The 12,280-nt window shown below is 37.6% G+C and overlaps 1 protein-coding gene across 3 annotated transcripts in view; it reads right to left on the reverse strand.

The window, feature by feature from the left end:
- Positions 1–12,280, reverse strand: part of LOC140142662 (kelch-like protein 26) — a 61,241-nt gene that overhangs the window by 21,849 nt on the left and 27,112 nt on the right. For 2 of the 3 annotated variants that reach the window (XR_011857552.1, XR_011857553.1), the window contains exon 4: positions 8,256–8,432. Coding sequence is in view for 1 of the 3 variants with exons in the window: in XM_072164663.1 (XP_072020764.1) it covers positions 6,332–8,104 (1,773 nt within the window). In the remaining 2 variants the exon portion in view is untranslated. Of the gene's footprint in view, positions 1–5,661; positions 8,433–12,280 lie in introns of those variants that run through there. The other variant, XM_072164663.1, reaches the window with a different exon arrangement.

Raw genomic sequence — 12,280 nt, forward strand, 5'->3', positions numbered from 1 at the left:
TCAGTAAAATCTGTACAAACTGTATATCACCAGTACTATACATGTACTGTTGGTATATTTAGTTTTCAGACACAGGTGTACAATGTATGTGCCAGGCACCAAATGTGTGCGTTTTCACCTACGAACGAGGACACCCACTTGACATTTCACTTATAAACTACAGACACACAAAAAAAACGAGGACGTCCTCATTTTTTTAACGCTTGCAGAGGGCGCTATACAGCTCAAAATTGCATAGGGGGGTAGGTCCCCCAATGCCGGTAATGTGTCGAGGTCCTCGGTTAGTCGATTAATTGTCAGGTTTTCACACGAATGTCCACGATTAGAATGCAAAAAGTCAAATGTATAAGGTCCTCGGTTGTACAGTGAAAAGCTAGGTGTCCTTGTTTGGTGGTGTAAACAGTAGGGGTGTGTGTATGTTGTGACTACACACTTTGCAGAAGCTCTGACCTTAGCCATAAACCTGTGGACACACAAATGACAATACACATATTGTGTCCGCAAATTAAATATAGGAATAGTAGTTGGCAGAACTGTAGGTTAGAGGTGTGCATTTACTGTTTTCATTGCATTTGGTGATGTTCATGAACTGACTAGATGGGTAATGATCCAAACTATATATTCACACAAAATATGCTGGACCTTTTGTATCAAATGCAATAAAAAAAACATGCAATGACACAACCCTATGCACACCCCTACGCAGCATCTATGAGATTCTGACCTACAACTATGCTCCTGGAGCATAACTACATACATAACCTCATATAAAGGCAGCAATTCATTACATCACAATGACACACCCCTGGTATACAACATACATGAGGCTTTGACTTGTACACAACTATGCTCTATAGACCGGCACACATCCCAACTTGAAAAAAAAAACACACAAGGGAATGTGCCGTCATGGGATTCGAACCCACAACCTTCCGATCACTAGACGGACGCTCTAACCATTAGGCTACCAGCTCCCACTGATAAACTAGATGGTGGTTAATGCCGGCACATTCCCTTGCTTTTTTTTTCAAGTTGGGTTGTGTGCCTACTTTACTTGTATTATGCTGGGAAAACGATTAAGCATCAGAAATGATCTCCTGTACTTGCGTAGTTGCGTAATATTAGTTTGTGTGTATTGTATACCCCGACTGCTCACATTAGACACATGCAGTTTTAACCATGGGTCGAGCTGGTAGCCTAATGGATAGAGCGTCTGCGTCTGTCTAGTGATCGGAAGGTCGGGGGTTTCAAATCCCATGCCGGCACATTCCCATGCTATTTTTTTTTCCAATTTGGGTTGTGTGCTGGATGGGATTTATGTTTATTAAATTTGTTAGATTGACTGCACTATTAGGACCCTGATTACTCTGCATGTATTACTCTAGTTGTCTCATCATGTGTGCATGTGCATCTATGATCAAAAATATCTGGCATATTTAGATCAGCTTCTGTCACCAATGAGTGACATATTTTACTTTCTTTCTTTAGTCTTTCTTTACTCTTGATGCATATGGCTCTTTCAATACATACGACAAAATAAGTATATGTGATGCGATCAAGCAATATCAGTCAGAACTCGGAAATATTAAATTTTCAGTTTCTTATAAGATAGTAAAAAGCATTAAAACAAAGCTGCATTTCGCAGAAGACCCCATTGAAATTGAACTACCAGTTCCAAAGATATGAGCAACTAAAGAGTTTCCAAAACAACAGAAAACAGAAGGAAATATTTCCTTACTGTAGTTTGGCTATATCTCAAAATCATTATTTCCGAGTTTGGACTGATTTTGCTTGATCGCATCATAAACTCCTCAAAAAAAGTTTGGAAACTTTCAAAAACGGTTGTATATCAGAAAATTTTGAAATCTATCTCCATATTGTTTCATACCAGCGAAAACATTGTTCTTTTCTGTCAACAATGATACCTCATTTGTGACGATAGCTTATTCCACGGCTGAGTAACTTGCTTTGAAAGACAGAGAGGTCTCAAAGAAAATGTGCGAAACTGACCATTATCTGCGCTCATCTTATTGATCTGAATGAATGAACGAGTAGTTTAATGCATGAATAAAAGAATGAATGAAAAGTTGTTTGCAGTACATCATTTTGAATGAAAAGTGCTAGGATGGGATTAGCAGTTCTACTACTTGTGGATTCGAACAGATCAACGCAAGTCAACCTATCTTGCTGGTCACTTCTTCATAGTGGTCATTTGCAAGAAATTTTTAAGCAAACATGGTTCGATTACCAGACCTGGATAAGGCTCGCTATTGGTCAGCTTGAGGCTGGCTGGCATACCTCAGAATCACGGCAACATTTGGATTTTCCTGCAGTATGATCTCCAAGCTAAAAGCCCGGGGCTAAAAGTCAAGTTTCGTCAGACCGGAGATGTCAAAGACAGACCCATAAGTGGCCATCCAAGAAAAACAACGGCTGCAGAAGACCGGTGCGTGAGACTGACAGTACAAGAACCGTTTTTAATGAAACAGTGTGGCATTCCTTATTCATGTTTACTGATGCAAATGGCGCAGACAATGACAGATTTGGCACATTTTGTTTGAGACCTCCTTGTCTTTCAAAGACAGTTACTCACCAATAAAATAAGTTATGGTCACAAATTTGGTGTCATTTTTGACAGGAAAGAACAACGCTTGTATCGATATGATTTAATATGGAAATAGATTTCACTTTTTTCTGATATAAAGCCGTTTTGGTAAGTTTCCAAACTTTTTTTGAGGACTTTATATAGGCCTAATGAATACATTAATAGCAAAATATTTACAAATACTATGTGTACATGAAGGAACATGTTGGATAACAATCATATTACTGATAAAATAAATATGATTATGAACAAGGCTTTAAACAATATTTAGCAGGCTTTAAACAATAGCAGGCTTTAAACAATAGCAGGCTTTAAACAATAGCAGGCTTTAAACAATAGCAGGCTTTAAACAATAGCAGGCTTTAAACAATAGCAGGCTTTAAAAATGTGCAGACTCAAAGGAACTTTATCTAAATGCACACCAACTGGAAGGTCATTCGATCAACCTTAGTTCTCTACAATGAAAGGCACATTTACCCAGAGAGCTTTAAACAATAGCAGTTTTAAAAATGTGCAGACTCAAAGGAACTTTATATCTAAACGCACACCAACTGGAAGGTCATTCAACCTTAGTTCTCTACAATGAAAGGTACATTTACTCAGAGAGCTTTAAACAATAGCAGTTTTAAAAATGGGCAGACTCAAAGGAACTTTATATCTAAACGCACACCAACTGGAAGGTCATTCAACCTTAGTTCTCTACAATGAAAGGTACATTTACTCAGAGAGCTTTAAACATAGCAGTTTTAAAAATGGGCAGACTCAAAGGAACTTTATATCTAAACGCACACCAACTGGAAGGTCATTCAACCTTAGTTCTCTACAATGAAAGGTACATTTACCCAGAGAGTTATTCTAAGTTTTCAAAGTTTTTCAGGATTGTCTATGGGTACCCAAATTGCATGCATATATATTGAGCAAAAATAAACTCATGGTGCTGAACCTTGAAGGCAATTTCAACACTACAACAATAAGCCAATTTACTTCATCCAGTTTTGGTCAATTAAAAAAAATACTACCCCTTGCAGAAACTCTGGCATCAAATCAATCGTCTATTAATTTAAATCTTAAATCATAACAAAGAAAGTATTTTCCTCACCTATTTAAAAGGAGTATTTCATGATCCTACATGTAGCATCATCTTTTCGTGACATTTTTCAGCAGATATCCACAAAAAAAGCTTATTCCCAAAATTTCAGTTAATTCCGATTTTGTGAGTTCTGCATGATGTGTATTACACTGCTCCATAGACAATGTGTTGTAGTTTTGTTCTGGTGTACCAGAACGTAATTCAATTTTCACGATATTTGTGCTACACAAATTAATCTGCAAGATACTTTGTGTACATAAACATTATGGAGCCAAAGGTTTCCAGTGGTATAAAAATCTCACCTTTTTGAGAAAAGTGGGGGGATGATGCTGCCGATCACTAAATGCCCATTTAAGAGTGTTAGTTATAAGAATTGTAACAATTTTTATGTTTTTTCTTTATTCTCTGAAAATTCCCTAAATTTTGCCAGTTTTTGATTTTAGTAGCCAACAAGGAAGGTGCTATGGTTAGTTGGTTACCAAACTTTCAGGTGTGGTAAATACATGTACTGTATTCGTTCCAATAAGCGCCCATGCCCCAATAAGCGCCCACCCAGGGTATTTTCAATTTGCTAAAGGGTACCATTAATGTTGAAGTGACGGATAGACGTCGATACAGTGAAATAGCTGGGGGATTAGAAGTCCTGTGTAAACATGCAATATATTTTCTGCATCAGAAAAGCTACTGGAACGTCTCAGGACCCTTTTATAACATATGTAAATTTGTCTCTAATAAACGCCTGTTAGGAAAAAATTGGGTAAACCATGTAAAAAATAAGCGCCCACCCATAATGACTTTGTTAAGCGCCCAGAGCGCCTATTGGAATGAATACGGTACATGTAAGCTTAATTTTTAAATTCTCTCGCCAGGATTTTTGGATAAATGTTTACTTTATAAATTTTTATTTTAGGGAATGCTAGAAACACTGTACCTTGAAATAGAAACACTTATTTGGCAAGAAATTTTAGATAATTGAGAGCTTGCACTTTCAATAAGTACTCAACATTCCTTTAAAAAAATATATACATAGTATAATGTGACACTAAGTCAGAAAATAAAACTTGTTTTGTATTATTCTGTGAAACATTGGCAGCAAAATGAAACTTTTATGTACAACTGCTATAAATGAGAAAAAATCAGTGTTAATGAAATCTTTGCTTTGAAAGGTTTGGCTATTTTGAGAAATTGCCCAAAACCCTTCAATAATTCAATGGGATTTTGATAATTGAATGTGATTTTGAGATGACAAAAAAAATCACTTAAGTTAAACATGCTTTTTTGAAAAAAATTAAAACTTGCCAAGTAAGGTTTTCTCATCACTACACATACACATCCTATACCATTTTCAAGAAATTATGTACACGACTTTGTAGCCGATAAAACCACTTTAAAAGATTTCATAAAGAGTTCTTATATTAGCACTAGCAGTAAGCAAAATCCTAGTTAATCTATTACATATTCACATGTTTGCTGTATGAGAATTTGATAAATGAGCACTACTATTTTACCATACAGTACCACAGTGTACTATAATAATCATTTTATTTCAACAACTCTTACTATACCTTTGTACAGGAGCCAACCGTTGTTAATCCGTGATGAATCAACACTTTTACAGTAGCGTATACGCGAACACGAGCGAGACTACGTGTTAGGCGAGAGCGCGTAAAATTTTTCATGCTTGGAACCTTTGTGCGCATGCAAGCTTACAAGTTGAATTCAGTATTTTTCAGGTAGCGGCTAAACATTGCTGTTTTATTCTGTAGTTTTATTGTTGATATCAACAGAGAAATCATCAAAATTTTTGTACGGCTGAGTGGCAATGATTAACTGACATTCCTCATAAAATAATCGTGAATTATATACGATCTTTAATTTCTTTTCGTTGTTGAAAGGGATTCAATTATGTTTCACCGTTGTTCATCATCGATTAACAACTCGCGTCCGGCGCGTCTGCAGACGACGCGGACGCATCGTTGTTAATCGGTGATGAACAACGGTGAAACATGATTGAATCCCTAATTCAATCAATGTTGTGTATATTGAGTAAGCAAAGCCCTCACCTAAGCACACACTCATACAATGTAAGACTAAACTACGAATGACTATTCGCCAGCGAAGTGTTACATAATCCGATTATCACCATGTCAACTGGATCACGCTTTTGAATTCTGCACCACAATCGATATAATCGCAACACAAAGTCTATGGCATATACTGCCAATTCCAAAAGGTGCGTGATTCAGTTACCAGGGAGTCATGTAACCACTTCGCTGGCGAATAAGAAAGTGATCATATTGCATACATGTAGTACCTGTGCATGCTATGTAATAATGGTAAGAATATTTTCATCAGGTGAAACATGGACTGTTCCATTTAGCAAGGCCAAACCTAGTTTAATGTTATAGCTCATATTTCACTGAATGAAAATATTCTTTCCATTGAACAAATAAAAACATTAAATATTTGTTAATACATGTAATTAACTCATAGTCCAAAATTTCTTTTACCACAATTTTAAGACGTACATGTACATAAATTTCTGGTGCTAAGTGACAATATGTACTAATCTAACACATCGCTATCAATATCACAAACAACATTGCCATCATCATCGTTATCTGAAAATATTATGTTCATTTTTTTCCCTTCACATGGGATGCACAATCGCATTGCATTGGCACCATACCAAGTTTGCGTTTGTCAAATGTGAACTCTTTTTTGGCCTGGTCTGCTCTTTTATATGCTTGTCTAACTGCTCTGCAAGTATCTGTATCTTCTTTTAGAGTCTCTGCAATCGTAATCGAAGGCCCATCACTCTCAAAGTCACAAAGAACCCTCTTCACTTGGTCAGACATTGTGATTAGGTAACAGATATTGTCAACCACAACAAAATCTGACATTCTTTCCAACTTAGTGTCACAGGAAACATTCAACCACTTGTCATTGGCCGGTTTGTAGAGACCTAGCTTGACGATTTCTCTCCTTGCTGTACTACCTCTTCCGATGATTTCTTTCAAACTGAGTGTTCCTTTCACCAACAGGTTTCCATTCACTTCAACAACATTATGTGCAGTCAAGCCAATACCATCTCTAACAACTTCCCATGCATTTCTATGGAAACTATACTTTTCAATCAACCACTTACTTCTGTCAATTCCAGCGACACCAATTGAATAAATACATTCACCTATCTGAACCATTTGGGGCCAGTGGCGAATCTCTAGCATCGGTGGAAGCACATTCCATTCATTCTTCTCAGAATTATACCGGAAGAAATTGTTTCTAGAAAGCCACTCGTATTGACCTTGTGTTGAGTCAAACAATGGGAACCTAGCTCCGGCAGCATACAAATGACCTGCATCACTAACCAACAATAGAGCACAATTATACAGGTCATCTGATTCTTGATATGGTAATTTGTTAGGAACATCTGCAAATTTGGTGAGCTTGTAACAAGATGTTTCGTCACTGCTTGCTATTGAAATAACAGACCTATCCGATATATCTCTACCAGTATATACAGATACTGCAGCTGTGATGGTGTTTCTGGTTGCAAACAAATCTGGGTGACTCTTCATCAATTGGGGTGAAGCAGTATCCATGATATCACTCAGCTTGACAACCTCCTCCATCATTTCTTTACACTCTGGTATGGTCATGAAGTCATCACCAAGGATCTGCTGGAGTCTGTCAACTGGCACCAAACCAAGACGTATATTCTTCAGGAGATCAACAGCATGGACCTTACGCTGCTCCCAATCATACTGCAGCCACATCACTGTTCCTTGCAGAATCTGTTCCTCTGTCGAGGTGTCTGTCTCTATTTCTTCATCGCTTAAGATCTCCATCATGACACTTGCAGAAGCATTCTCCAGAAATACTTTTGTTTTAACACATTTCACAAAGTTCTGGATAACATGGCTTCTGTACATTTGTGCAACATTTGACAGACTTTTATGATTGCTAGCAATCAACCAGATCTCAAAACAGTCTTCCACTGTAAGCTTATCTTTGACATCTTTAAGGTACTCTGCACATAACGCTACAGCTTTGGTTAAAACCATATAACAGGCCATTTTGAGAATACACACAACTGTTCTTAATGAGAGACTGAAGTGTCCTGTATAAGCAAAGTCCAAGATTTGGGCAAAGCTTTCTTCAGTTCCAGGAACAGTTATTTCACTCATTGTACTCTCTTGAAAACCTGATGTGAACATTCCTTGAAAGTAGTCACTTGCACAGCTTAGAACTGCTTTGTGAGCAGAAAATCTTTGATCTCCAACAATGATAGTGACATCACAGAAGGCAGCCTGATGCCTTAACTGGTTAAGTCCTGAGGAGAGATGAGACAAGTGGGATGGGTCTCCCATTTGTTTTACACACTGGTCTTGTTCCATTCTTGCCATCTTATCATCAACAGGAACTCCTGCAAGATGTTATCACAACAAACTGGCAACAGATAACATGCAGCAAAGTCACATGCACAAAATGACAAAGTTCACAAAGGCGTAATTTGTCAAACATAGGTGCGCTGTTCAATGACAGTAATGTAGTTACCTTGACAACATAAGAAGTTTTGCAGTTTTGTTCCTATATTGATGTCAGGTGGCACAGGAAGCTGCTTGGTTTCCCAATCTTTCTAGTGTAGTTGCTCCAATTGTTGTATAGGGTTAGTTTGCCAATCCTGAACTATCTTTGGTTAGTGCTGACTTTAAGCCCCTCCAGTGATGGTATCTGTATAAATATGAGGGAATAGAACAAAAAAGAAAAAAGGATTTAATATCGAAATTGATTTTCTGCAAGCCAAGCAGACCTGTGGATCACTAGTGTCTCCTGTTTTTGCAGTCTCTGATAAGTGGTCAAGTTATTTTTTCTAACAAGTGTATGTTCTTTCCAAGATCTGTGGTCTAAATAAATGTCATGAAATGGTTAACAATGACACCAAATGACCCCATGAAAAAAGCATCTTGAGCAATATTGGAAAATGACCTTTGACATACAACACAGCTTTCTTTATAACTCACTATATTATGATTTACACGGAGAGAAGCAAGAGGAGGCTTAAAGGCATTCCTACAATGCACTATGATTGGGAAATTTGATCAATATAACCTAATTTTAAAGGCAAAGTCCCCATTGCCTCAGATTGCCACACACAAAATGGTAATTTTAAAACTGCAGCTAATCGAGCTAATTAAGCCACTTACGCAGTTCCGCCATTATGCACTATGTGCGGGAGAGCCTCGAACTGGCAGCATACATGAATGGGAATTGAACCAGTCATATAACATTCTGTGTAAGGTTACGTAATTCTTCCTTTCATGTATGCTGCCAGTTCGAGGCTCTCCCCGCATATAGTGCATAATGGCGGAACCGTGCAAGTGGCGAATAGTTGACACTTTGAGTTATATCTTATATTTGACTTTCTTACAGGAAACATTCATATTGTCCCATTGCATCAATTTTATTCATAAGTCTCAATGTTTTAAATCTGTACCACATGTGTACAAAAGCCAGACATACCAAGGTCAGAAACCCCATTGGGTTATGGGAATGCCTTTAAACATCCTCTGGACAGAAGCCTTCAACTTCGGAAATGGGAACAATTTGAGCAACGTTAACAAACAAAATAACAATGCCCCCTAGATAGCATACCTAATATCTCTATAGTCATGGACATAGTTGCATGGACAGGGGGCCTTATAATTTGGAAGTGGGAGCAATTTTAAACACCTTAACCTGAAACTAACACACATACACATACCCACATAATTTGGACTGGGTAGTGTTTCCATGAACAATATTCAGGTGAAGTGGCACAGCCAGCACTTTTTAAGAGGGTGAGCAAAAAGGGGGAAGCTAACTTTTAGGTGGGCATTTGACGAAAATGGTAAAACAATGGGCCAAAAAATGTCTAAAATCAGGACGGCCAGCATCCCACAGGGCATGGGGGTTGGGGGTCCCTTGGCTACACCACTGTCAGGCGAGACAAAAATGAGATTCCAGAAATGTATGTAACAAGCCCATTGAAAGCATCAATAGATTTTATATTCAGAAGTACACTGATGGAGAAGATAATGCATATAGCTGGAAGTCGGGTTCTGACTGATTGATTGAAAGGTCATGAAATAATAACACCACATCAATGAGTTTTCATTTGATTGATTCATAATTCATAAGGTTAATAAAACAGATTGTGATTACACTGGGATTACATAAAATTGAGATCTGCTGTTTAAACTTGCATGAATTGGGTTTTAATGACCAACATAAAGTTACCCACGAATTGTCTTATAGTGTAGAGACCCCAATCTTATGCAGTCATTTTACCAAGTGGGAGCAAAAGTATGAACTTCACAATTAAAAATGTTTATAAACTATTCTTAAACCACTTGAAGCTTTATACAGCCTCTGCTCTACACTGCCTGAAAAAGTATGTGAATTTGGCCTTATAAAGGCCCAAAACCGGCTTAAAAATGTGTAAATTTGGACAAATTTAGGCAAAAGCCTGAAAATTCTCATGCCTGTGCAAGCATGAGAATTTTCCTTTTTCAAAAGGAATTCCTTGTCCCCCCAAATGTCTGCGTCTTTATTTCTTTTAAACCTGTTTTGAGCATTTTTACCATATTTTACACCTTTTTTCATTGCAATGTATTCTTATTTCTGGTAAGGGACACATGCTTGGTATAATTGAGTTGACATCAAGTCAATGTTTATCATCAAAGGCAAGGGACTAGCCTGTTGATAGGGCCACTACTCTATTCAGTGGCTTTATTCAGGGGAGTTTTGAAAGCACATATCCTCAACAAAGCATGTGGGGAGTGAACAAAGCATGATGCTATCGCATACTGCCAGGCAAGGTACAATTGCCGATAAACTGCCTGGCAATGATGTTACATATCAACTCATCTACATTGTTTTCTTATGGACCGATTAACTTACAATTTTAGGAATAATTGTTTGAACACTTGGAGCCAATATGTTCATCTTCTCCCCACATTTTTTGGTGGAGAAAGGGGAGGGGGTATGCGTAAGTTAAACATTGAGAATGAGACAGCACTATATGTAATTCTTATTTTCCAGTGACTCATAATAGCTTACACACATTACTAAGATGAACATGGAAATAAGCAGTGTCCGAATTAAGAAAATAAAAGGGTTGTCCCACGGACAACCAGGTTGTAATTTCTGGTTGTCCACCAAAGTTTTTGGTTGTCCGTAAGCTGCCACAATCTGAAACAACTACATGTGACCAATAAAGTGGAGTGAGTGTAGTCAATTTATGAACAATTACTCTTAAATATTTAACAATTCATCAGTTGTGTGAGGTTTGAGGAAAGTAACATGCCGAAATGTCTTTTGGCTGTATATCTTTGGTTGTCCGCCGGACAACTAGAGCATTGTTTTCGGTTGTCCGGTGCATGTTTTGGTTGTCCCGGCGAACGGACAACCAAAATTTCAACACTGGAAATAAGAGTAGGTGTTCAAATACATTTTTCCATATAAACAAACAATATCAAACATAACACAGCAGGTGCCCTGTCTTTTTTCTGATCATGGTTACTTTGTTTTGTGTCATTTTTCAAACTCTGTGCAAATTGGGTTCAAAAAGGGTACATTTTTTGCCAAAAATTTGCTTTGGGGCAACATTAGCTGCGGAAAATATCCCTATTTTTAGGGCATTTTGATGGTACAATGTAGGCGAAGAAACTGTTTAGGGATGTTGTAAGCTTACAAAATAAGGACACTATATCAAATTTGTTTATAATCAGGTAACTGCCTTTATTTCTACTGACAAAGACAACATATTGCAGTACATGTACATGATTACTAACAATATATATTATTTAAAACTACATATAGCTGCAGCAGCTCCAAAATAAGGCAGCCAGGCTGATCTTTGCATGTGGGCGAGACAGGTGCTCGTCCGAATTTAAACTTTTTAGATGTAGTAAAGGCAAAGCTGCCAACCTTCAAAAATACTGTTCATCAGTACATTAAGGGATCTGGAATGAGCGTTTTGAGCATTTCGACAGTATTTTTTGTGGGACATGAGAGCACATCAGACATATCGAATTGCATTCTGAATACGAAGAATGTCTTTCTGATGAAATTCGCGATATAATACAAATTTTATGACAAATTATTAAAATTTGATATTTTTCACATTTTTGATATCAGTCCTCAAGTAAATTTTATAAATCTAATGATATATTCTTTAAAGTGTGTGTAGCTGGGAGGAAAAGCCGACGATCAATTGAAAATTTTGACCTTTCATATTGAAGATGTGGATTTTTTCCCCAAAAAGACCTATTTTTTTTTGTGTTTTCAGAATGCAATTCGATATGTCTGATATGCTCTAATGTCCCACAATAAATACTGTCCAAACGTTCATACCCCACCCCTTAAAGAGCCGTTCCGACCATTAGGCCAGGTAAGGTGGTCGCCTAGGGCGCCAAACGCAGTGGGGCGCAAAGGGCAAAAGAAAAAACAAGGCGGTTCTCGAACCACGAGTCTCGCCTGCTTTCGCGACCGCAAATATTTTTGGTAGAGGTAAATGAATTTGGCGGTTATCGGCTGGG

The sequence above is a fragment of the Amphiura filiformis genome, chromosome 20 (genome assembly GCF_039555335.1).
Source record: "Amphiura filiformis chromosome 20, Afil_fr2py, whole genome shotgun sequence".
Lineage (NCBI taxonomy): Eukaryota > Metazoa > Echinodermata > Ophiuroidea > Amphilepidida > Amphiuridae > Amphiura > Amphiura filiformis.